Genomic DNA, 27,609 nt, shown 5'->3' on the forward strand with positions numbered 1-27,609 from the left:
ATTCCAAACACAAACCTTGCAATAGGAAAGATTCTGGGATTTTACAGACCTGTTTGAAGCATCTCATCCAACAAAGGAAAGATTGAAAAGAACAACCAGAAATCAAAGAAAGCCAATGTTCAGGTAATCCCAAGGTGAAAAGAGATATTTGCTACAAAGCCAGAAACACGATAAGAAATCTGTTTATTGTATTTCTTTCAAATCTCCCATCCTTCCATCAGCAGTTCACTGGGTTCAGAGCTATTTTACACCATTTCTGAAGACCTTAACCCAATCAACCCCAATGGGAGGGCGTCTGTTAAGAGCTTCCTGAATCCTGACCACACCACAGCCTCCTTAATTCCCCAGTTGACCCCAAGTGTTTGCAGCTGCATCCCAGAATCACCCCCACCTTTCCACAGGGTGACAAGGACTGACACTGCAAAACTATCAACCAAACTCTAGGCCACAGTGAAGTTCCCCAATCTGCCTATCCCAGGGGCCTCAAAAGAACTAAGCATTCTACAGAGAAAGTAAAGCTTATGGCAGTGATGAAAGAAAATATTTCCTTTATCAAATACAAAGTATTTTGTTCATGAACCACTCTTCTACTTCACCAGAGATGGTTTGGAGTCTGACAAGCTTGTTCCTTGCTGTCAAGTCTAAGAGTCAAGGATCTCAGAGGTAGCATCTGGTCCAGTCTCCCACCTTCCCACAGTTTTCCAATAAGCCAGAAACACAGCTTAACTTGGGAATTTCTAAAGTAAGTTCTAGAGGATGCTGACTTCCATGTTTAATAATAAAGAAAAAAGTCGTTTTATATCATACACATTAACAAGATGGGCATATTGTGATTGCTGGCAAATATTACCTTGCTCTAACCCATCAACCCAGCCCAATGCCTGAAGAGCTCCCCATCACGAATGCTTCCTGCTCTCTTGCAGGCTTGCCTGTCTTCAGTGGAGGCAGCAAGCATGCACCCTGCTTAGAGCTGTGGTTAGCTGTCAGCAGTGGGTTGATGACCCAGCTCCTGCACTTTGCTGTGAGACAAGGCTCTGTTTCCCATTCTATAAAGCAGGGCTTGAGGTTACCTCTCAGGCTTGTGAGGTTTAATGAGTTACCATTGAATTGAAAATTTGATAAATACAAGCTACTTTTACTGAGGCTACAACTACACTATTACAAAATAAAAAGTGCAGCAGACTTGATTACTAGGGAAAGAAAACAATACTTCCCCCTTAGCCCTATTTCCTCTACCTAAATAACTGGATGGAGGGATGTGTGTAAGAGGCAAAAGAGGAGAAAAGCAACAAAAAACCTGGTGTTTCCTCCCCCGATAGTTTATTCTTTGCTGTTACACTTAACAGTTTACATATGTTTGAAAAATGCACTTGAACTTGATTAACCTCAGTGCTGCCAGACCTGCCTTGATGGAACACAGCACCCAGAGCGGCCCCACAGGCAGTCTCTGCCTTGGGATAGGGTCTGGGTCTTTTGTCTGACCCCAATAGGAGAAAAAGGACCAGAGTCTTCTGCTGAGGCAGCAGAAGTTCAGGCCTGAGGCTGGAAGCGGGTGGAGGGAGCTGCCTGAGAAAGGCCCCCAAACCTGTTCTAACCCCTGGCCTGGCTGGCAGCTGGGTAGGGCCTTCTGCACCACCAAACACTTGCTTTCAAGGACTCTAAATTAACATACAAGGAAATGGTTAATGTGTATGTTTGTTTTAATATGAAAAACCACAGACATTTGTTCTTAATTCATCTCAGGATGGGGTGAACAATCAGAGATGGCTGCTGAAATGAAATGATTTGAAGAGTATAATGTAAAGAGGAAATTCATTTAAGAACCTTGTCATGGTACTATTTCCCAGATGGACTTTTAAGAGGGGAAAACAAGGAGTGGACCGGGAGGGTACATTCCATAGACTGTCATTTGAGGTAGGGGTCTATGCTCTCACCCAGGCATCATGGCAACAGGGAATGGAAGCAGGGACTAGGCCAGAGGGAGAACTGTGCTCTATACATTTTTGAACTATTAGGATTTATAATCTGCATTTTCATTTCCAAATTAAAAATGAAAAACAGAGTAAATGAGAAGTAGCAGGCATCTCTACTCTGTGCTGCCCCAACTGGCCTTTGCTACTAGAATGTCACAGGCCTTGGACATTCAGGTCCAGACTCCTTATCTGGCTTCTCACAAAAAGGGTTCTGAGTGCAGGAAAATTTTTCAGGTTGCTTTTCATAGTGGTTTCTAGAGCAATGAGTGAGTCCTAGAAATAAGAACTCCAAGAGCAATTACAGTTCTGGGGTACATCTTTATAAGATCAGTCTCTGTCCCACCTACCTGTAGATTCCAGAGGCTAAGGGCCAGCACTGTTTATGCACTTGCCTAAGCTCTGTCACCAGGACTCCACACATCCCCTTCTCTAGTGAAGGGACACTGACCAAAAAGCTTCTTGCCCTCCAGTCCCTCCCCAGCACCAGAGCAGTACAATCTCTGCATACCTGCTTGGGCAGAATCCTCTCTTGAGGCCTACTGGGGCTCCTTGTGTTGCCCTGGTCAGGCTAGTGCTTTCCCTTGGTACTTTACTTGTTCTGTAGCTGTTACTTACTGCCAGCACCTCTGTCGCTTTCCACACTGTCCCTTCTTTGTAGCCCAGCACACAAAACTCCAAGGAACCCCCACCCTTGCTCATACCCATTTCCTCCTGCATGTTCTCATTTTCCTTATCCCTGCCCCATCTCACAAGACCCTGTCCTCCCTGCCCACATCAGGCCACAGGAATGTTTCCAGCCTTTGAAGGCACATACCATATGCTCTGGAAGCTGCCTATGACTGCCTCCAAGTCTATTCCCTTAGACTGCAGCTTCATAGAGGACAGGAGCCACGCCTGGGGGACCTCATGAGGTATCCACTGGCTGCTTTAAGATGAACTGCATAGTGGACTAAGTGGTTCTTAGTCCCTTGGCAGTTAACACACAGACAGCCTGTAGAAACTGTTCTTCTGGAGATGGGGCATTGTGGTGAGTGAGTTTAGAGAAGTTCCTTAAACTCTCTGAGCCTGTTTCCTCGTAAGCAAAATGGTGGCTTGAGGATTCAGTGAGCTGCTCAACATAAAGCAGTGTCTGGCACGTGGTTATGTGCTCGGCATATGGCAGATGTTAGAACTTAAACTGCTGTCATCACCTAGAACTCAAAAGCACTTTCTCTTCACCCCCAAAACAATTACAAGCCACCGTCTCTGCCTCTGGAATAGATACTGCTGAGGGATGGGGTAAGAGGACTAGAAAAATGATGCTGCTCCAGGTAAATGCCTTCGTTTTTTGAATGAGCAGCAGATATTGACTCTTAGCAGTCAATATCAAGATTGAAAGAGGCAATAGATAAATGTTAACCAAAGACTGCCTCAGCTATCAATTCCTATAAGGAGCATTAGTCAGGATATTGATAGCAAGAAAAGTCAATAATAGCCATTTCCAGAGCCCTGGCTTCCAAACCATTTCCCCACCTCTGTGGGCCTGAAATGAAGAGAACCAACATTTTTAAAGACCCGGAGAGATCCTCTGTAAATAAATGGGAATGGTATCATGCACACCCATGAGAGGATGTTGTGGTTTGGATATGAGGTATCCCCCAAAAGCTCATGTGTGAGACAATATAGCAATGTTCAGAGGTGAAATGATCGGATTATGAGAGCTGTAACTTAATCAATGGATTAATCCATCAAATGGATTAACGGGTAGTAATTAGACAGGTGGGGCATGGCAGGAGGAGGCAGGTCACTAGGGGCATGGCTCTGGGAATTATATTTTGTCCCTAATGCCTCTGCCATGAGCTGAGCAGCTTTCCCTCATCATGCCCTTCCACCATGATGGTCTCACCTCCAGCCCAGAGCTAACCATGGACTGAATCTCTAAAACCATGAGTTAAAACTAACTTTTTGTCCTATAAGTTGTTCTTGTTGGGTATTTTGGTCACAACACAATGCTAACACAGAGGATACCTCAGTGTGAGGTACCACCTATAAAGGAAGCAGCTCTGGATACCAGGGAACCCATGCTTACCAGCCATAAAACAAAAGATACACTTGCCTGAAAAGGGGCTGGGGTGGGACAAGAAGGAAGAAAGGAGTGGGGCAGGGGTCAGAACAGTAGACTGAACCAGGCAGCCAGACAAATCCAAGGAGAATTTATGTCATCTTCTGGCAAACAGAACTGGAAGGGGTGACAGGAAGAGACTGACAGACCGAAGGAGGCAGACTGTGATTAATACCCTTTGGGTTTACCTTCTTGTTACAACTTATTTATAGCTCTGAGGAGTGGCTTTTTGCTTTCATGCTATTTTATTCTGGGTTGACTAGACATACAGCCCTCTAGTCATGGAAAGAAAACAAGAGGACTGTAAATGTGTTCCATCAGTTGCTAATATTTTAGCAGGGAGACATTAGGTGAGAAGATAGATGCAGAATTCTGACCCACTTCCTTCTCACAGTAAGTAATTCTTTTTGAAGCCATGTACAGAAGCACCCTGGGGTATGGGTAGCACCCTTGCCAGAACACTGCAATCTTTAACCAGGTGGGCTGCTTTTCAGCTTCTGGCCACTTCTGCTTTTCAAAGTAGAACTGAGACATATGTGGTGACTTTAGGGTACAGAGAGACAGAGCAGTCCCTGCAATGCTTCTAAAGCCCTTCTATTTGCCAACAATAGCTACGCTGCCCCATGACCCTCCTTAGACAGATGTGGTCTACTGTGCTCACCTTATTCTTCATTTAAACATCCAAGGGAGTAGTTAAGCTCTCATCAGCTTCCTGCATCTTACATTATTAATTATTTCCTCCTCCTGCTAACTGGTTTTCTCATCCTTCAATAAAATAACTATTTTTCCTGCAGCTGTGAAATGCCACGCCTTGTGCTGGGAGCTGAGCAAAGGCAAGGGTGGGGTGCAAGGAGCACAGTCTCCACCCTCAAGTCACTGACATGGCCTCTGACACGACTGGCACATATAGGCACTCAATACACATCCATGGAAGTCAACAATGTTCCTTTCAACCCCTAGCACCCAGCTTGGCACCCTGCCCTTGCTCAGGGAATGGTATGTCTTTCCTAAGTAGGTCACTCCAGATAGACTGCTGAAGATGGAGCTGAGCATTACAATGGTCAGGTAGTGATGAGGGATGGAGGTGCAGGGGTGTTCTCCAAGGCACTGGCCTGCTTTCATGTATTAGAATAGCAGGATCCACTACAGATGGCATGAACTAAAAAGCTACCATCCAGAGGAAAGCCCTGGACAGGCCCAGAAAGCAGGCAGGTGCAGTCTCCCAAACCCAAGTGGAGACTTGAATTTGACTGGGGAACTGAGCAGGTTGAGGGGGGTTAGGGTGAGATCAAAGACTCTCAGATCCTCCCAACATTTACATTGGTCCAAAAGTAAATAAGTCATCAACCTCTGCATACTACACGCATCCATTACCTTCCTATTTTTTGGCATTTCATTTTCAAGATTTATTTTGAAATAAAAAAGGAAAAAAAGAATATTCTTCAAAAGATGTATACCATATACAAGAAAATCCTGGGAAGAGAAATGGGCACATGAAGGAACTAGGAGGGAGATGCAAATCTATTGCAGACCCTTTATTATCATGTAAATTTTGCCATGGGTACTATTACTTATTAAAGAGAATAAAATCAACAAAAGACCTAGTATGTATGAGAAAAACCATGAAAGACCTAGTATATATGAGAAACAAAGTATTTTATAATAAGACAGAAAGATCAACAAGGCAGAAAAAGATGTCCTGAAATAGCCCTAATTATATCTAGTAATTCTGTGTCTGATAAAGGTAGCATCTCAGATCACCAGGGAAAAGATGGGATATTCAATTAATTGGGCTGGGATAACTAGGTAAGCATATGGGACAAAAATAACTTGATCTGTATCTCACACCATATTTAAGAATAACTTCCAAAAGGTTCAAAGGAAAAATATGACAAATGAAACCTTTTAAAATACTAGGCAAAAGCATAAAGACATTCTTTTATAACCTTGAGGAGGGTCAGGCTTTCCTAAGAATGACTCAAAATACAGCAGAAATAGACTCATAAAGACTTATATTCTTAACAGCATGTAAAATAACTGTGAAATTTATTTTAAAATTTTATTTTAAAAAAAGATAACTCAAAGTGAAAAAATTATAAAAAGACAAGCAAATCCAGAAGAGATCCAATAAAATTATAGAAATTAAAGTATAATAACTGAAAATTAAAATTTAGTGACCAAATTAAACAGTAAATTAGACATATTTGAAGAGAAAAAAAACAAACTGGAAGATAATTCTAGAAGACAGATCAGAAATAATTATCCAGAAAGTAATCCAGAAAGACATGAATAAACAATATGGATGAGATTAATAGATATGGAAGATAAAAAAACTAATATATGCTTAATTTGTGTTCCAAAAAGAAATTAGAATAGATTTTGTTAAATAAATAATAGCTGAAAATTTCATAGATGAGATAAAGACATGTTCAAAAACAACTTGAGAATATTTACCACAAAGATGCTTACTAAATGAAATTCTAAGAGATACACCTCAATCAAAAGTACAGTGATCCCAGATGAAAAAACTAACATTTAGTTTTGGTCGCACCTTTTCATTGTCTAAAACCAGAACCAGATTTAGTGGTGTTGTGAGCTTGTCTGTTGGCTCAAGCAAATACAGTACACTTAACATGGAACTTGTCTACCTCTCTGTCGATCCTGATGGCACAAATGAAAACTGCATATTGCCCTTCAAAGGGATATCATGAGAGAACAGTGAGACTCCTTGATCATTAAAGATTTCTAGTTAATACGAATGAGGGGCAGGATACATTGGCAACATCTGTAATCCCAATAGCTCAGGAGGCTAAGGCAAGAGGATCACAAGTTCAAAGTCAGCCTCAGCAACTTAGCAAGGCCCTGAGCAACTTAGCAAGACCCTATCTCAAAATAAAACAATAAAAATGGGCTGGGGATGTGGCTCAGTTTTTGAGTGCCCCTAGATTTAATCCCCAGTACCAAAAAAAAAAAAAAGAAAAAAGCAATGAGATTTTTTTTTCAAGAATGGTGCTAGACATCTGAACATCCACATGTTTAAAAAAAAGGAAAAAAATAATCTATATAAATTTCGCCTTACATCCTTGTGAAAATTAATTAACAAATGAATTATAAACCTAAATATAGTGTGTGAGACTGTAAATCTCCTGGAAAATGATATAGGAGAAAAATTTAGATGACCTTGGTTGGGTTTGGTGATGATCATTACCAAAGGCTCATTCCTGAAAGAAATACTTTTCAGGCTGGACTTCATTGAAATTAAAATTTTCTACCCTGTGAAAACACTGTAAAGGGAATGAGAAGACAAGCCACAGACTGGAAGAAATATCTGCAAAAAGAAGCACTTTCCTCTCTCCAATCCAAGTGTTGTAGTCCAACACCTAGACCTAGGAGAGAAGAGAAAAATGAGACCATTATTTCATGGAGTAGGCCCAGGTCACATTTGTATTCTCCTGGACAATTTCATGGACTTTTTAGAAGGACCAAATGAAGGACTACATGAAAACTCAGTTTTTGAGCTCTACAGCAGATTCATGTGCCCTGGAAGAAGCACATCCTCAAGCCACACTGTACATCCACATCTTGGGTAAGGCAGTGAAGAACTGGGGGACATCCCTGACTTGGCGACTCCCAGGCTCTAGGCCTGACCCACTTGGGTCTGTTAATGTGCTGGCCACAGGATACCACATCTTAAGGCACATAATGATGTGCACACATGGTGACAAGCACCAAAGGCACATAGTGAGGAACTGAGTCTTCTTCAAGTTCTCCCTGAATGTCTACCCTGGAGTCATCTTTCCCTCAGAAGACTGAAGGAGGGTTGATGTGGAAGCACCTCCTTAATCATTTCACAAGTGGCTTTATAAGATTATATATGAGTCTCTGTGATGAGACTCATATTATATATGAGTCTCTGTGATTTGTTATCAAATAAAATCATCAATAATATATGTTAATAAAAACAAATAATTAGACTAACATCTATCTCTTTTATACATACACACATAAAAGGCATGCAGTGCCAGCTGCTATCTCTGGGTAGTGGGATTGAGTGAGTTTTAGCTTCTTAAATTTCAAACACAAATTACTCACATAACCAGAAAAGGGACCATGCATTCAAATGCAGTCTGCACACACAAGGTATCCCGCACCCTGAAGTTTGAATTTCAGGGTCTCCAGCTTTATTCTAGTTGCAACCTCCTGGCTACTTAAAGTTCTTCTTCATTTTCTGTGTATGTGTATATTTTTAATTAAAGAAAATGAGGCTCATAAAAGGCTCTGTAGAACACAATTAACACAGTAGCATGAGCCCTAGAGCAGCATCAATATCCCAGAAGGTTCCATCAAGCACTAGCTGGGTCTTTACCTGAAGTGTCAGACTATGGTAGGTACAGTCATGCAAATAAGCAAGGGATGTGGGGCCATAGAGCACTAAGATCTGAACCTGACTGTCCTCTTCCTCCTCCTCTATGTTTACTTGGGTAAGTCCAGGACACACTTGGGTATCCCAGATACAAAGCAGTAAAAGGCTTGAGACTGATTTTCAGTCAACTAAAGGCCCTGCCTACCCCAATCTTCTAAGCTTATAAGGTTTATTCTTTCCCACATCAGAAATACCAAGTGTGATGACCCGGCTGAAATGAGTACCTGTGTAACAGAATGTGCAATTGACAGGAAAGGGTTCTCTCTGCTTCACTTCTGGGAGATAGGAGTGGGAAAGAGGTGTGGTTCCCAGGACTAATACCCAAGACAGGCAAATCTGATCCGAGTTAGAGATCAGAAATCAAACAAGTTGCAACATGGAATGAGGATGACCATTTTGTTAGCTAAAACTAGATGGCCAGGTATATTTCTAATAACTACCCTTTTTCCCTGGGATTCTATTGCAGGATGCAACCAGGCCTGAGGACTAAACCTCATTCAGTCTATAAAGTGGCCATAACATCACCCCAGTGACCCTGCTTCTTCTCCAGGTCAGGAGCTGGCCCTGAAACTTCACAATAGTTAGCCATGAATCTAAGGTAGCTTCACATTTGTAGCATCCACTATTAGAGGATGCTGGGTACTTGTCAGAGGAGTGTAGAGATTCTGGTCATTGAGAAGAGATACAAGAGAAAAGACCAAGGTTTAAAACACAGAGGATTAGGAATATGTAAATTTAGATGTCATCATCATTTTATAGACGAAATCCAAGCAAGACAGAAAAGAACATATATTCTAGCTACAAGAAACAAAAATATACTAGATTTTAAACAGACCAGAGCTTAGCTCTGATCTAAGCAGTGGTCACCTAGGAAGGGTCTATGCATATTCCAGTGATACTAGTCTTGGGAGCTAGAAGTAGTGCTTTCCATCCTGCTAAATGTCAGAAGTCCTCTGCAGGTGGATTTGACTTTTACAAACAAACTTAAATCACTAGGAGGTAAGTTGGTAGAATAAGATGTGTGATCAGTCTATGTAGTAGGGTTTCTGGACAAACAAGAAAAAGAGTGTCATTATAAAGGAACCAGGCCCATTTTCTTGGGGTCTGGTTGAAAAGTTTTTCCTTCCAGGGCAAGCTCCCTGAGAGTAGGGACTCTTGTCTTGAATCTCAGAGTCTAGCACAGGTCCCCAAGCCAGCACATGAGTGATTCAACTCAGAATAATAAGTGTATGGCTTCCCAAAGTGACTTCCTCACTTACATGTTCCAGCACTAGCTATGTGCTGGGCTCAGTATAGAGACGGAAGGCCTAGATCGTGCTATCTATTAGTCCAGCCTGGTACCTCAATGGCACAACAAACCAGACCTAAGCTCCTTCTTTAAGATGACTTTCTATTTTGATTCTTCACTCTTTTTTTTTATAATTTTTTTTTTAAAGAGAGAGAGAGAGAGAGAGAGAGAGAGAGAGAGAGAAAGAGAGAGAGAGAGAGAGAGAGAGAGAGAGAGAGAGAATTTTAATATTTTTTTTTTTAGTATTCGGCGGACACATCCTTGTTTGTATGTGGTGCTGAGGATCGAACCCGGGCCGCATGCATGGCAGGCGAGCGCGCTACCGCTTGAGCCACATCCCCAGCCCCGATTCTTCACTCTTAATAGTGCCATCTCATGGGCTTAGCCAGCAAGCAGTGTATGCTCTATTATGCAAAGTATTTTTATTGTTATTTCTTGAAAGACTTTAGTGGTAAAAACTTGGGAACAACTACATCTCACATTTCCTTTCCTGGAGATTCACAATGACACCTGGATGTAAGAGACTCTGAAAAGTCTTACAGTATAGAAGGTTGTTTTACTCAGTGGTCCCAAATTAAAACAAGTTCCTTTATGAAGGAACTCAACAAAGTTTTTCATTTATCCATCTCCAAAGAGGGAGAATGAGTCTAGGTCATGCCCCGATTTCAGTCATAGGACCATGGTTTTTGGTAAAATGCCACTTATATTCATTAAACACCCCATCATCAACGAAAATTCAGGGGGAGGGGAAAAGTCATATCACATGTTTTTTTGACATATTTCCTACACCCCAGCACTGTGCTAGGTTCAGAGGAGAGGCTGCAAGGTGTTCTTGGACTTAAGTAGAGTCAGGTTCCCTTAAAACACCATTAACCTAAAAGTTCCACAGAGCTGTGGCGAATGGCACACACCTATAATCCCCAGCTACTTGGGAGATTGAGGCAGAATTTCAAGTTCAAGAAAAGCCTGGGCAATTTAGTATGATACTATCTCAAAATAAAATTTAAAAGGCTGTAGATCAGTGGTAGAATGCGTGCAAAGATGGTGGCTGGGCAGAGGCTGTCTCTGACTGCCCCAGTTTCCTGCATAATCACACTTGTTTTTATCTGTCCTTTATTGAGTGTTCACTATGAATGCTGGTTAAATGTTTCAGATGCATTGCCAGGTCTCATAGCACCCAAAAGGTGGTGATTCTATGGTCATCTAGGTCAAGGGGCAAAACAGAGCAAGGACAGACAGTCCCAGGACACTGAGGAGCCCAAGAGACAATATCACAATCTTCAGGAAGAGCTCTGGGAAGGGTCAGGCAGAGCTTGAAGCTAGATGCACAGAGATCTGGGGAAGGAGTTGTCTGGTTGTTAGACTCAAGTTTGTTCCAAATGCTGCCTTCCTTTAAGTATGGCAGATTAATGGACTCTGCAACCAAGAGAAGAAACAGATGCCAGCTTCAAGATGCAAGGCTTCATATCCCTCCATCCTTGAGAAGGATAAGGAAGAATATTTCCATGAAGAATGTGCTCTTCACAGGGGTCCTTATAACAGGGTTCTCTTGGTGGCCTGCAGGGGTGCCACCAAGTCACCTATTCCTTGGCTGGCTTGGCCTCAGCTGTTGTGTAACAGGACCATGCTTAGTTCCTGGATAACCTGGAAAATCCTTAGTGGTTTCCACGAATGAGCCAGGAACTCTGGACAGAAGGAGCCTGTTGCATCAGACAGAAGAGTCTGGCAAAATAGGGCATCTTGAGGTGTTGGGTAATAACAGGATTTAGAAGGAAGGGTCCCGTGGCTACTTGAAATAACTCAGGGAACAGGCCTGAAGCTGCCAAGATATCTTTCAGTGTCTGGGAAGGCCTGGTAAGTTTGGAGCAGCTGAAAGGACAACAGGCCTTGATGGGCAGTGACAGTTCCTGTCACCATCCCTTAAAGGGGGCACCCTAGTAGTCAGACAGGATTACTGGGGATCCCCTCCTCTCCTGCACTTTAACCATAATGCTAATGGTCAACGTGTCAGCACACGCAGGTACGGGCAATAAAAAGAACCACACATGCAGCTCCTTCTTCAGCCTCATAACAACTCTCAGAGGCAATGATAGGAATCCTCATTTTACTGATGATCAAACCAAAGCACACAGCTGTAAGTGGCTTGCCCAAGGCCACAAGTAAGAAATGGCAAGTCTGACACCAAGATCTACCTTCTTAACTTCCCAGCTCTAGAATTTGGCAGAGTCCCAAGTATCCCGAGCTAGTCACCAAGGAAATGTCAGCTCAGTGCTTCAGAAGGTGGGCCCTGCAACTCTGCAGTCCTACTAGCAACCCCTGAGCACCCAGACCCCTCCCGGTCTCTGCACTGGAGACTTATGAAGTCAGGAGGCCAGCCAAGCTACTTCAAATGGGCATCCGTGTGGCCCACTCCCATCACCATGCCTGCAATTATTTGCACCACCTATAAGAGGCTTGGCCATATGGACGAGAAAACAATACTTTCATAGGGTCTTCAGGTGACAATAAGCAGGGCATTGCTGGTAACAAGGGTCCTCCAGGATTTGCAAAACCCCACTCAGTCCCTTTTCCTGCCTCAAAGCATAAGTGATTCTGTCTCATTATAGCCTTTTTCTTACTTGGATCTGACTCTGGAAAGGAAGTTTGCTGGGGGTAGGGATGGGTCAGGTGCTTGTCTATGTCAGACATATCACAGCCTTTGGTGAGAACCTGCTAAATGGTGGGACTTCCCCCAGCTGTTTGCCTTGTGTTAGACCATGAAGTTTGGGCCACATCCTTGACTAGACCCCAAGCTGCTGAAGGGACAGTCCTCCAGCCTCTCCCTTTCTGTAGCTTCCTCACACTCTGGGAAGGGGTTGACACAAAGGAGTGTGTCAAATGAATGGCAGAGCTCCTCTTCAAGCCCTTGTAGGGCTGGTTGGACCATCCCTCCCCAGGACTCAGCTGATCTCTCCCCCTCAGAGAAGCTTTCCCTGGCCAGCTTCTCTCCAGGTCCCTGGATCGCTGGGTCCTCCTTTGGCCTGTTTATGTTTACCCCCTCCCTCATATCGCTTGTGTCAATGTAATTGTCTGAATTGGCTGGTTTCTCCCAGACTAGACTGGAAGAAACAGAGCCCATTCTGCCCTGATCATTACTATGCTCTCATGCAGGACTTTGCACAGAGCCTGGCAGACAGCAGGTGCTCATTAAGTGTGGACATGAGTGATAAAAGGTCTTCAGTGCAATAAGAGCAAAGAGCAGTGTAGAAAGAGACCTAGGTCTACCTCTCCTTCTCACTCAGGCACCCAAACCAAAGTTCAGAGTAGGCAGATGCCAAGAACTCCCAAATGCCCCTTTGTTCCCACATCCCAATCCAATGGACTGAGGGTTGTCACCATCCAAGAGCAGTTCGCATGGTGTGCAGCACTGTTCTGGGTGTGTGTGCACCAGATACAGCCCCAGAGGTCAGCTCTTATACCATCAGCACAGAGAACACAATGGACACTGGAGTAATAGCACAGCACTAACCACTCAGAACATTCTTCTGAAGTCACTAGGGCCAGACTCCATGTGGGGAGCAGGCACTGGGCAGTGGTCATGCCAATGAATCAATGTTGTGTGCAGGCAGAAGAAATGGCTCAGATTCAGCCAACTATAGCCCTGCTAGGACTTTATACAATGTAAAATATGTATATCACTCTTCAATATGCATGAGTTGATGAGGCTGATGGTAGAGAAGGAACAACTTTGAGTTACTTTCCCAGCCACAGTGATGGGCTGCCCTGACTATTCCCACTATCCTTTATGATCATTATCACACACCATGATAGCTGGGCCAGGTACAAAAGCAGGACAAAAGACAAGGTCTCCAGCCTCCCAGGAGAAAAGATCCTCTGACCTTGACTTCATGAGCAGCAGGGTCAGATTCAGAACCAGCTAGGCACAGCCAAGGGAACCATACAGATATTCTGAGGAACACAAGTAGTCAGAGATATGATGGAATGATAGTACTTCCCCATCACACTCTGCCAAGAAAACAGAGAATGCTAGAGGAAGAAATGAAACTGATATTGTACTTAACCTGAAGATAGTGTCTGAGAATATCCAAGAGGCAAGGTCATTATGACATTCAGAAGCCAAAAGCCAGGATCTAGGTTTGTATAGCATAGAAGCTTTTCCATTGTGCTCAAACAAAGTTCCTTTGGCTCTCACAGCAGCCTGGAAGTGGTGGGGGTAGGGACAGTTGTCTCCATCTGAGTTGTAAGGAAAATAGGGCCCAGAGAGGTTAAGTGACTCAACCTTTATCATATAGCATATAAACTGCTATGTAAGAACTAGAATGACCCCTCCTCGGGACTCTGGCTGATTGTCAATGCTATACAAAACTTTCCTGGGTGTGTCACCTAAATTCTCGGCCTCTGTTTCCTCATCCATGTAATGAAAAGAATCATGCCTAGCTCACGCTATCAGGTTCCCCACCTATAAGTCTCTGCCAAGTAGAAAGGCAAAAGTCCCAGAATATGTGCAAACACCTTGTAAACAGAGCACAACCATTACTTTTCATGCCTAGGTGAACACAAGAACTTTACCTTCCTCATGGCTAAGTTTGCTTCAGGGAAACCCTTGGCCTTGCCATACTGAAACCTGGGAAAGCAGAAAGCCATCCAGCTCATTTGCTGCCTGGCTGTGCCACTTTGGGAGAGCCAACTGTCTTGCTGAATCTCCTCTTTCAGAAGACTCTGCAAAGAATCAAGCCTGCTGCTTCTTGGCATGGTGCAACCTACCTGCTCATGTATTGAGAAATAAGTGGTAAAAACATTACAGAAGGGCAGCAGGATCTGGGGCCCTTCTCAGCTTCTTAAATGTTGTATTGTAGGCAAGTCCTTTCATGCTTTAGAGGCCTGATTTTCACCTTCCTAAAACTAGGGTAGCACCCCTCAATTTTTATGAAAACACAAATAAGATTATATCTGAAAAAAGACCAAGGATCCCTTGGAGAGATGGCTGATTTCAGAACTGGGGCAAGGAAATCCAGGGTGAGATTGAACGTCTTATTGTGTTGGACAGCAAGAAAATGTACAGAAACCAATGGAGATACAGCAAAAGGACAATAGAATCAGGTTGATCAAATTTGAGATAATTAGAGCGTTATGCCCTTCTCTTCTTTTTATTTTTTGTGCTACCAGTGTTAGATCATCATTTAATTTAGTGGGTTATACATTTAACACTGGTAGCACAAAAAATAAAAAGAAGAGAAGGGCATAGGGAAAACTCTTATTTACAGAAGAATGCTACGCTAATGAAGTATGGAAATGAAAGAAATGTAAAAGTCACTGTTTCATACTACTGCAGTAATAACAGATTCAGGGAAGATCATCAAGGAATGCTAAAGCCACTAGGTGAAAACTGTGATATGAGATGTGCAGAAGTGCAATTTAGCTGTATGAGCAAGCTGAACATCACCACTGATAGCACAAACCCATATCAGGTGTGATACACAGGAAAGGACTCATCTCCTTCGAGAGTGACACCTGCTCTAATCATGAGACCAGCCCAGATGGAAGGACATTCTGCAAAACAACTGGCCTGGACTCTCCAAAAATGTCAAGATTTTAAATCTTCCATTTTAAGAATGGAAAAACCTGGAGAATTGGTCAAGATTAGTATAGGCTGGCCAAACCTGAATGCCAGATGCAATGGATAATCCTGAAATGGATGCTGGATCAGGAAAGGGAAACAAACAAAATCATAAAGGGTGTTATTGTGGCAACCAAGTATTTTCAAATTGGACTATGTAACAGCCAAAAATAAGTAACAGAGGCATCTGTGAGCATATGCGTGCACACACACATACTTGAGGAGACATAAAGCAAATGGGAAAAATTATTAACAACTGAAAAATCTAGATGATGATGGTTGTCATACTATTTTTGTAACTTTTCTGTAGGTTTGAAAAGCTTCAAAATAAAAGAAACAGAAAAAAGTCCTATCAGTCCTTGGCAGACTTAATAAGAACTGCCTTATCTGAGCCCAGGTATCCATGGTTGACTTGGCACACTCACCTGTCAGGTATTCCAAGACGGCAGCCATGTACACGGGTGCCCCCACTCCAATCCTGTACTTGGGGTGGCCTTTCTTGATGTACCGCAGCATCCGCCCCACAGGAAAGATGACGCCTGCCTTGGCGGACCTGGAGGTCTTGGTGGACTTCTTCTTCCCACCACGGCTCGACATGGCAGTGGCCCTGGAAGCGGATCAGCAAGCACACTGTGAAGGCAAGAGCACACCCAATCAGGATCACATCACAGCCCCTTTCTTCCAGGTACACTCTGGTTCTCTGACAGGCACAGGCCTGGCCATACACCACCTGCAGCTGCTAAACTCTCTAAGCCCAATTTACACACTCTGCTGGAGTAGTTTGATCTCCAAGAAGAGAAAGGCTCAGCTTAGCATATCAATTTTATTGGTCACCTCCATTTAACAGTTATCCTAACAGTGACTGCTCTTGAGTGCCTTGCTTTATGCCTCATGATGTAAAAGAAAATGGGATTTCTTGTTTATGTTCTACATACTTGTTTAAAAGTTGCATTGTCATTACACTTGAGATGGGGCTAATAAATTTGTAGTAAAAAGAAGAGTGTTACTTGCAACTAGAATGAAGATGTAAAGCCAGAAATCTGGGTTTTGTGATGAAAGCAGTATCTTTATATTACTATCCTGATCCAAGACAGGCAAGAGCAGTGTATAGAATTTAGTATTGTATACAGCCAGGCTGGGATAAAAGGCCCTTGGAGCACTTTGGGTACACTGAGGAAAGGGGGCTATCTCAACCCAATGCCCGCCCTCCATAGTCTACAAGATGCCCTCCTCAACCCTCCAACATGACTGCATCCAGCTTATCACTATGTTAATCAAGTGGTAGCAGCATCTCCTTCAAAAAGCTACCCCACTCATTCCAATCTACCTTCTACTCCATGGCCAAGGCAGTCCGCACACACATAAGAATATGTCCTGGTCCCAGTTCCAAAGTGTGCCAGGGATGCCACAAGTCCCAAGATAAAATCAAGACCTCTGTCCACCATGCAGGCCTGACACATCTGTCAAGCTTCACCTTGCACCACTTGTATTCCAACCTTGGACACAGTGAGCCACAGGGGGATTCTCCCAGACACCCGCCTTCTTCTTCATCTCCCCTGCATTTGTAGAAACTGTTTTACCATGATTGCCTTTATCCTTTGTATTTGCTCTTGGCCCTCCATCTATCACTTCTGAGTTCTTGGGTGAGTGCTAGGGTTTGGCTACTCTACCCTCAAGGTTCCACGGGCTTCAGGCCACAGCAACAGTGTACATGCCCCTATCTCCCATCAGGCTGCAAGCTGGTGGAGGGCTTCCTTAACTATATCTCTGGGGTAGCACATGCTAACTCAAAGCCTTCTGTTCACTCGTATGCACTTCAGGAACTATGCCAGGCAGAGGTGATCCCTGCCCTCCTGAGCTGGTGGGGAAAGAGACAATAAGAAACCCTAGTCATTTATATGATTATCATAAGTAGTTCAAAGGGCCAATTCAGGGTGCTGGGAAAGGGGATGTGAGGAATCTCAACTTGTTCTGGAATCTCCTTGATGCCTGTCCTATGGAACATCATGTTCAACCCACTGAACCAAATGGACAGGTCTCTCCAGTACTGAGAAACAGGTCAGGCTCTATGGTATGTGAACCCCTCCAGTTCCAACAGTCTAGATGCCACGGGACTAGAAGTCCTTGTTAGTCTCATATTCCTCCTTACACTGGGGACCACCAGGTTCACACGTAACATCTCTATGACCCTGAGAGCATCTCAAGTCATCTGGCTGACAGAAGAACTCCTGGACCCTCTGGGCTGCTGTATCACCAGGCCCCTCTGCAGGGGTTAGGTGACTTAGGCCCCTATGATGAGAGAGACTTGTACTGTGCCTTGTCAGGGCACCACAAATCTTAAGGACTCATAATACTAGATAGAGACCCAGAGGATCAAAGTTTTTCTGAAACAATTAACTGATCCCATTTCTTGTGGTAATGCACTGTTGTAAGACATCTCTTGCAAACAGGTCCTGTGCTCCCTCTTAAGCAGGAATAGTATGCATGTGCCTGTGTTTTAGGAAGAGTTGTCACTGGTTTCCTGGCACTATCTGGCTTTACTACAAATGTGCTTCACAGACCAAAAACCCAACATCTTTGGACTAAAAGCTAATCTGGAGGCCTCCACTCCTTCAGTAGAGGAGGCCTGTGGTCAGGGATGATTACTGGCAGCTTAGTCCCTTTCTGACTGGAGCAGACTCATCTATGCTCTAGCAGACCTGTAGGGTGTGTCTAGGGCTGCCTCTGCAGGAAGTTGACAGTGTTCTCCAGAGAGAAGCCATTAGCCCCACATCTGGCAGGTACTGCTCACACTTACTTCTTAAGAGTGATGCTCTTTGTGTTTCCCTCCTCTTACTGTAGCCAAAGGGCTCTATGCCAACATGCTAGTGATTCCTAGTCTCCAGGCCAGTGCACACCTGGCTGCTGGGCACCAGAATTGTATTGTGACTGCCTATATCAAGGGTCAATTTATCAGTCCCCTAGACCCCTTGAATTCCTCTGTGTCTTTTGGCCTCATCAGTGGCATTATCATATACCATGCCACTCAAGCATAAGTCATCCTTTCCTGCGTGCCCCATTGTACCCAAGTGCCAATGGCCACCACCAAGTGCAACGCCAAGCTCTGTCCAAGCCATGTGCAGAACCTCAGCCTCCTCACTTCTCATTCCCCTCCCTGCCCTCCTTCAGCTTCCTTACCATTCATTATTCTCCTCTCACCAGACTTTTACCACAGACAACAGAGGCACCTCTGCCCACTCTGATGGCTCTCTATCACCCTAAGTTCCAAGCCTGCCATAAATAACACCCTTCAACTACTGCTACAGCACTGCTTCCTGGCACTCCTGCACATGTTCACCTACCCCATGCTACCCTTGATTTCCTGAGATTGTCATGCTACATAAAGGATGCCTCTGAACATGCTCCTCCTGCCTGGAACACCCTTTGTCCTCTTGTCAAACTGCTCATATTCCCTATCTGCCATGGGGGTTTCTTAGATATGGTCACTGCCTGATTTATGTTCCCATAGCATATATCCTGACATGTGTGCCTGCCTCCCTAACTCTACTGAACTCTCTTAGGTCATCATGGTTTTTCCAGTGCCATGCTGCTAGCAGAACACCTTCACATCTCATCTTGAGTCAGGCTTCCATCCAATTAGCAACCTCAAAACTTTATCCGGGCCCATGAGGTTCTTACAGAGATTCTGTTCTTCCCCTTTCCCGTGTTCTTTCTGCACTTCTAACTATAGTTCTCCAAGCTAAGAAAGAATTCTGACTAAGCTCTGCAGCCTCATGACACGCAGCAGCATGCAGTGGTTTGTAAAACACCCTCTGTAAAAATCACCCCACAGCTGTGCAGTCTCCAGATCAAACTATGAGTGGGCCAGATCCACTCTGCTCTTCAGAGGTCTCTGGAGGTAGGAACTGCTCTGGCACAATACCAATGTGAGGACAGAATAGCTATGAGAGAAATGACTCTTGAGCATGATTGATAACTAGAAGGTGAAAGCCAGACTGACCCAATTCTAGTCATGGCTCTGCCACTTAATGGCCATGGGGCCTTGAAAATGGAATTTAACCCCTCTATATCAATTTTTTCATCTATCCAGTAGAAATGATGATAGTGAAGACCTCAAAGCCTTAGTGGGAGAATTAGTCAGAACATGCTTGAAAGGGGTCTAATACTACCTCACTGAGCAGGTACTCAGTAGTTAACAAAACAACACAGTGTGTATCAGAAGAAAAAAGGCCGCTCTCAAAGAACTGGTGTTGGACATTTGTAGTGGTGAATGTATTGCAGGGTTGCTTTAACAAATAAGTCCCTACAATTTATTACTTACTCATGAAAAATCCTGGTACACTTGGGATGTGGTTTGTTCCTAAAGATTAATGTGATGAAAAGCTGGGTCTCTAGTGTGATGATGTTATAAGGTGGTAGGACCTTTAAGAGGTGGGGCCTGGTGGGAGGTTACTGCTGGCACCTTCCCTGAACCACTCTCTGGCTTCTTAATCACCATGATTTCCCCCTCTTGCATGTGTTCCCACCACTGTGATGCCATCTGCCATGATGATGCCAGGACTATGACCTTTACAAAGAAGTTTATTTAATTATAACTCCAAGCTAAACAAACTTCTTTTCTTTGTAAAGTTACTAGCTCACATTTTTCATTATAGCAGCAGAATGCTAACTAGTACAATTCAAAAAATGATTTCCTTGATTGCTTAGTGCATCATCTCCTGCACATAATGATTTGTGAGTCCAAACCCCTTCCATCTTCTGACTCTGACATCTCAATGCCTAATCCAAGGAAAATTCCATGGAGGATAATACACGGAGGTTTTTAAGGACCACGTTGGAAAGTGGAGCATACCACTACTGACAATCATTCATCAACTAGAACTTGGTTTCACGGCGGAGATTGAACCTAGGGGTGCACTACCACTGAGCTACACCCCAAGCCCTTTTTACTTTTGAGATAGGGTCTCCCTAAGTTGCTGAAACTGGCCTTTAACTTGGGATCCTCCTGTCTTAGCCTCTGAGTTGCTGGAATTATAGGTATGTGCCACCACACCCAGTGGCTGCATCTAATTCCAAGAGAGATTGGGAAATAGATTCTAACTATTTGCTCAGGAAAAAAAAAAGGGGGTCAGGGATGATGGTTCATCTCTGTGTCACATGATAAACCATTTTGAAATCTGACTCTGAAGCTAGGGTCTAAGTGATCAGTCAAAGCTTGCCGATCCCTATTTGACCCATGTCTGCAACCGTCTGATCTGAAGAACAGACAGTCCCACATGATAGACAAAGTGGCTTGCTAAGCACTCAGCCTCTCGGCAGAGCACCGAAATTGCTCACAATACAATTATACTATTTAGTCAAACTGACAAAAATGTCACTTTACTCAGTCAACCTGTTGAGGGCCATGAATGTTTTCAAGACAAGGGATAGCCTGCAGCCAGTCATTGCTATACATTAGCTTGACTGACCTTTTGCTGTTATCAGCCTTGGACATGAAGATCTTGAGACTGATTCTGAAGGGATCTCAGTGCTATGGTTTAGACATGGTTTGAGTCCCCCCCAAGGCTTCATGTGTTGATATTTAACCCCCCACACACACACTTCTGAGGAGTGACAGGATGATAAGCTAATCCAACTATAGTGTTTCAAGGTGGAGCCTTAGGGAAATTACTAGTATTAAGTAAGATCATTAGGATAGAATCCCCATGGTTGAATCCTGTTGACTTTATTAGAAGGAAAGAGATTAGAAGAGACACATATACATAGGTGCACTCCCTGTCTCATGCTATGTGATGCTCTACACTACCCCAGGACTCTGCCAGCAAGAAGGCCATCACTAAATGTGGGCCCTTAACCTAACACCTCCAAAAGCATAAGCCAAAATAACTTTGTTTCTTTATAAATTGGCCTGCTTCAGACATTTTGTCATACTAACAAAAAACAAACTACTATACATTGAAATTTCTCCAACTATGAATTAATCACAATAAAAGTAAACCTTGTTTGTATAAACTCAATGCTTACCTGAAAATAAACTGTTAAAGGGGCTATATGGAGAGATGAGGCAGACTTGAATAAGAAGCTAGTCTGGTCACTAGCTCCTCAACAACTGAGATATGCCTGGGAAAAATGTGGTCTGCCCTCATAGAACAGGGCAAATTAAGGATTCCATGGACAGGATGGACTTTAGAACAAGAAGCCCTCTACTACTGGGAGGGGCATGAGAGAAGAATGAAGGTGTCATGTAAGTCCTACTATATGCTTCTACTATTTACTCCATACAAATCACCTTCACTCTCACCTCTATCCTTCAGTCTATTCAGCTTGCTCTGGAGTAGCTTAGCAACCAGAGCTCCCTAGGTTAAACACTCCCAGTTTTCCCAGTGGACATATCTGCTGATGCTCCCAAGCCCAGCTTAAAATGGCCTTATAATCTCTGCTTACCCCTTGTCTTTAGCATATTCTTTCTTCTCCATTTTATGTAAAGTATTCTGTAAAGGTACTTTCTAGTCCTTCCTTCCAACCTGATTGCTACTCTGCATCCAATTTATATATAAATCCTCAAGCCAACGGCCCCATCCTTAGCACAGGTATACTGTATCATCATTGAAGTCTTGGTGACATGAACCAATGCAGTCTGCTCACAACTATTGTCCCGCACCTGCCACCCTGCCTGCTACCTGGTAAGCATTCCAATGCAGGCGGGACAATAGTTGATTAATCAACCCAGAGTAGATGAGGTTCCCTTGACAAAGAGGGCAGCATTTCCAAAGGCCAAGGACTCAGAGTTGTGGCCAGTGGGACAGCAGTTGGGAACCTTCTCTGGGACCACACACTTGGTCAAATCACTGTGGGAGCCCACTCTTAAAAGTCAGGGAGTTTGTGGAACCACCTCAAGGATTTCCAAGAAGGGAACACTCCAATGCCTTGACAGCTGGGACATAAGTCAGACAGAGGCTTACAATTCTGATAATTCTAAGGCTTTAGCAACCACTCCTCTTGCCACTAGACAGGCTCAGTCACAAAAACTAGAGAAAAATACTTACCTTCCTCACACCTGTAAGACACTGACTCCTGCTAAAAGTGCAGCAGAGAAAGCCCTTAAATAATCAGGGCACTCAGGAAACTACTGGAATGAACAATTGTGAAGTTTCTTATTATTGAAGTTTCTTATTATTTAAGCAATGAACACATGTATATTGATCGTTAGTGAAATATTGATTGCAACTCCTGGGTAGCTGCAGCAGAGAGTCCTAGCTCTAGCCCCCAGTATGGAGATTCTGAGTCATTCATACTGATATCACTGTTTTCAAGGAGGAACTATCCCATCCATTCCCTGCAGCTGGATAAATGCTCCAGTATCCACGTGCACTTGTCAATTTCCCATCAACTCCAATCATGAAAGAACATCTCTGACACTTGATTCTGAAGGGGAGGACACCAATCCTGTTTACAGTATTCTATTTTGTTTGCTCCCACTACATCAAATGATTAACAGTGGCACTGCTGCTATGTCCCCAGAGGCATGTGTACATACTATACAACCATCACTCACAGCCCTGGGTTCACAAGCTGCACTCTGATTGGCTTGCAACAGAGATCTTTCTTGTAATACCAGCCAATCAGGAAAAAAAAAAAAAAAAACATCTCTCTTCATTCATTAAACACTAACTCATAAAATGAGCCAGACAATTAAAGAACCTACAGTCTACTCTCAGTGAATGGGAGGAATTGCAAACAGAAGAGACAGAACACTGAGATAGAAAATAAATCCTAAATCATGCATTTTGTTCTAGCATGTGTGTCAAGTTTCAGTGGCGGGAAAAAGCAAAACCCAAACATAAGTGTCATTCACCACAAACAGGAAGCAATTTGCAGGAAGCAGTTGGGGACTAAAATTTCATCTCTGCAAGCCTACTCTATGGTGACTTTCTGAGCTGCACCAAAGAGACTGGCACTACTCAATGGCAAGTCATACTCTGCCTGCTTCATAATGCAACTTGCCTCTTCCCCTTTTGAAGGTTGTGCCAAACTCTAAGATGACAACCATTCCAGGGGAAGGCCATCAAGAAAAAAGTTAAAATGTGAGCTTCAGAGGGTGGGACCTTGGTCAAACTTAGCATCTGCAAGCCACTCAGCATTTGCTGAACAGAGGAAGTATCCCCAGCAAGAATAAAAGAACACCTGATCACATCCCTCTCCTGCTCAGAACCCTTCAGTGGCTCCTTACTGATACTTGGAATAAAGTCTTGTTCTGATCAGGATCCTGTATGACTACACTCACCTGACTCAAGGCTTCAGTTGTACTAAGCCTCTGGCAGTTACCTACACCCTTCTCTTATTTTCTTCTGAGATCTGTTCATGTGGTTCCCTAAACCTCAACCACCTGATCCTATCTACCCTTCTTTACCCAGTCAATTCCTACTTGACTTTTCCATGCCAGATAAAGGCTCGTTCCTAGCTAGGTAACTGTTCCTCCGGAGGGCTACACTGGCCTCTCACACTGACCTCCTAAGAGCCACTTGCCTGTCTTTTCCTAACGTCAGTTCTCAAGGGTAGGGCCTACCTGGGCATTTCTTGTTTATGGCTGTGCCCCCATTCCCTGAATCAATACTGATTCTCAGGAAAAGGGTTTGTTGAAAGACTGCAAGATACCTGTCAGGCAGTCCTGACCCATTCAAACAAGTCATAGAACTCTTTGGGACCAAAGCAGGACCCAGCATCCTTCTAAACCTATAGAATGGGAGGAGGACTCTAAGTCAGGTATGGGCCCTGTGTCCTCCTACCCCTTCCCAGTCCATGTTCCAGGAATGGGGCTCTGAAAAGCCTGTTTCAAACCCTTGGAGTTGTTGCAATTCTCATGAACACCATATAGACTCTTGCTGGGTTTTTCATTGAGGGGTTTTCACTTCGTGCTTTTATTTATTTTAATAAATCTGTGAATTGGCGCATGATTAGTTCTGAAACTATTAGAGGCAGGTCCCAAAACACATGTACTCCAAAGCCTACTGATGGGGATGGAAGTCATACTGTCTCCAGGACCAGAAGAAATGGCAGACTGAGCTACACCACTCCCTATGCCTGGTCCATTTGTTAAAACTCAAGTCAGTGACCAAGTTGTGTATTAGAATGTCACATATGAAGTGTCCTAGACAATTCTCAAAATTCAAGAAAATGTGAGCTATCCTTGCCTCATCCTAAATTAAGCCCTGCCTCAAATGATTTCCACTTACATCCCCCTTATGCCTCATTTAGGGATGAGCACTAACAAGAACAACAAAGTGACCCAAAGGGACAGAGACCAGGAGGGCTCTAATTTCCCCTTGTAAAATTAAAAGGGTCAATAATTTTAAGTCTTAAGAATTTTCTTGCTATTTTTAAGGGGAAAAAAAGGTTTAAAACATAGTCATCCCCCTATCAGAGTGTCTTGTACAAAACTGAGATGCTGCTGCCCAACTTTGGTCAACTGTATACAAGGCTTATAAATTCCAGTTGGGAGCATGAGACTTCCATTTCAAGTGATAATGAATCTGGCAGCAGACCAGGACCCTAAATATGGTCTACGATAGGTGACAGGTGGGTTCTACCTAATTTACCACTTGAGTCTTCCACTCAAACCTAAAATTGTTTAAAACTCCTACTCTCTGGAGCCAGGAGCCCCAGAACAAAACACTTCCCCACAATGGAAAAAACCTCAAACCACAAAGGTGTTAGGAAAGAGGGAAGTCAGCAAGAGGGCACTTCTAATTGTCTAGTCTTCTGTGCTGTTTATTGGATCATTAAAATCTTACAAGGACTCCGTGGTAATCGTAATTGTTGAATTCAAGGTCTGTCTCAGATGTTTGTACAGAAGTCGTTCGGTTTCAAATTCGGCATCATCTTCCCTAACATCTTGTCTAAAAGAGCATTTCAAGTCATCTCCTGACCAGCAATTTGAGTGATCCGTGGTCCCTGCAGGAGCGGGGGTGGGGCGCACCATCTCTCACACCTGTTGTCAGGTGATACAGCCAGCAGCAAGCCAGCAGCATCTTGCGCACTCACTCTCCACCCCACCCCCAGAGTCTCTTCCCTGCTGGTCTTCTCCGCTCGGGCAGTCTACAGCCTTCCCCGAATTACCTTTAAAACAAAAACAAAAAACCTCCCGACCACAAAGCAAACAAAAGGTCCATTCCGAGCAGCGGGGGTTCCCGTGGCCCCTCTCCAACGCATCCCTGGACAGCCCCCTACCCCTGCCCCAGGCTTGGCTTCATTCCCGCGAGTATCCCCCAACCCCCGCTGCAGCCTCCAAGCAGAAAGATACAGAGCCAGCCCGCTACACCAGGCCCCCTGGGGCTCGATCCCGACTTATTGTGCCTGGGCGGGCAACTCGCGGGCCGGCGGGCGCCAGACCAAGTACAACTCCTCACACAACAGCTCCCGGGCGCCCGGGCCCAGGCTGACCAGCCAGCCAGCGGCACCAGGCCTCCTGCGTCCTCGGGCCCAGCCCGCGCGGAGCCCAGACAGGGTCGCCAAGGGAGGGGCATCAACTGTCTTCCTTCCCACAAAAGCGCCCAGGAACAGAGAGAGGACGCCTTTCGAAGAGAAGTTGGTTTCCGGGTTTCCTTTCTTAACAAAACCAAAGGGACTGGACTCCCGCGCGGCCCGGGCAGGGCCTGGGCGGGCGACTGGCGGCGCGAGGCCTGGCGTGGGCCGCACGGAGCCCAGCAGCCAAGCCCAGCCGAGCGCCGCCCCGCTGCGCGCCAGGCCGGGCCGCTCCTAAGCACCCCGGCTGAAAGGTGCGCGGCTTCCCGACCCGAGCGGTGGGGACCCGGCGCGTGGCGAGGGGCCCGCGCGGCACTTACGGGGCGGCTCGGCGGCGGCGGCGGCAGCAGCTGGGTGTCCGGCCTGAGCCCTCTCGGCCGCTCGCGCCTTTTCTCTCCGCACTCCTCGCTGGCCCGCCCGCTCGCTCGCTCGCTCGCTCGCCTCCTCGCTTCCCGCCCGCGCGCCCCGCGCTCGCCCCCTCCGCCCGGCTCCGCCGCCGAGTGAACTGGAACCAGTCGCCGCGGCCCCGGGATTCCCACAATGCACAGCGCGCCTCTCGTCACATCCCATCCCGTCCCCGCGCGTCCGGCCACCCCTCCCCGCGCCACCCGGCGCCCCGGCCTTGACCCCAGTCCAGCGCTCGGCTCCCTGGACGTCAGCGGGTCTGTCCCCTGCTGCACCCAGGTCGCGGCGGCTGACTCTGCCCCCAGGCGTCCTCTCCACACGAGGGACGCAAGGTTCGGACGGTGAGCTCGAGGAGCTAAGCCCTTGTAAGGACTTGGAAAGGGTCAGGCCCCCAGAGAGGCGCTTCTCCGGAGCATATTTCAACCTCTGCATCTGGAGTAAGCGCCTATTATGTGCCTGGCCCCCATCCCGAGTCTTTCGCCGCCTCTACCTAGTAACCTTCCCATCAACCCGGGACAGGGGCGGAGGGGCGCAGTTGTTATCAGCGATCACTTTTTCTTCCCCAATCAATTCAAATTTCCCGGATCTCAAACCTCCACTGCCTTAAGATATAAGCCATCCTCAAACCCTAGTCGGTCTACCCCAAAATAACTACTACACCTGCCTCCCAGCTCCTCTAGGATTCTTCAAAGTCAAGCTCACTTACTCGGGTGGAAGGGGTTAGCTACTTCAACTCAGCCAACTTTGGCTATTGGTTCCAAGTTGGGATTCATTAATATGAACAGTGAATCTTTATCACACGCATTTTTTAAAAAAACTGTAGACTAGCAGAAAGAGGAGGGATCGCGCAGAGAGCTTCCACCTATACCTAAATTAGATTTTGCCCCTCAATGCATTAGTGTCCCATGCCTGGTGCTTCAATAGGGGCCTTCCTTAGATTTATCTCCCTCCAAAATATGGAGAGGGAAGCCACCTCTCTACCCTGCTTCGAACTAAATATAAATAAGAATAGCAATCTAAAGAGTTGCTGTGAAGTTTGATGTGCTGTTTCTGGGGATTATGGAGGTAATTGAAGGCTCGACCCAGCCCTCAGGATTCACTGGAATAGCAGCGGTTGTAAACTCTTGCTCTCATTCTGAAGCTTTACTAGTTTGCAAACCAGTGTGCGATATATACCATTCATGCATTCAATTAAATACTCAGGGCATACTTTGTGCCATGCACGAGTTTGGATGCTGGAAATGAAAGAGTGGGCTGAACAGGCAAAAATCCCTGCCCTCC

The 27,609-nt window shown here is 45.0% G+C and overlaps 1 protein-coding gene across 5 annotated transcripts in view; it reads right to left on the reverse strand.

Moving 5' to 3' along the window:
• The window catches only part of Macroh2a1 (macroH2A.1 histone), a 67,405-nt gene extending 40,959 nt beyond the window's left edge, over positions 1–26,446 (reverse strand). For 4 of the 5 annotated variants that reach the window (XM_076856646.1, XM_076856644.1, XM_076856645.1 and 1 more), the window contains exons 1-2: positions 26,244–26,446; positions 15,828–16,032 (exon numbers count right to left, since the gene is read on the reverse strand). In XM_076856646.1, coding sequence (XP_076712761.1) covers positions 15,828–15,999 — 172 coding nt within the window. In that variant the 5' untranslated portion in view covers positions 16,000–16,032; positions 26,244–26,446. The remainder of the gene's footprint in view (positions 1–15,827; positions 16,033–26,243) is intronic. The other variant, XM_076856643.1, reaches the window with a different exon arrangement.
• Positions 26,447–27,609: the final 1,163 nt, after the last annotated feature.

Source organism: Callospermophilus lateralis, chromosome 5 (assembly GCF_048772815.1).
Source record: "Callospermophilus lateralis isolate mCalLat2 chromosome 5, mCalLat2.hap1, whole genome shotgun sequence".
Taxonomy (NCBI): Eukaryota; Metazoa; Chordata; class Mammalia; order Rodentia; family Sciuridae; genus Callospermophilus; species Callospermophilus lateralis.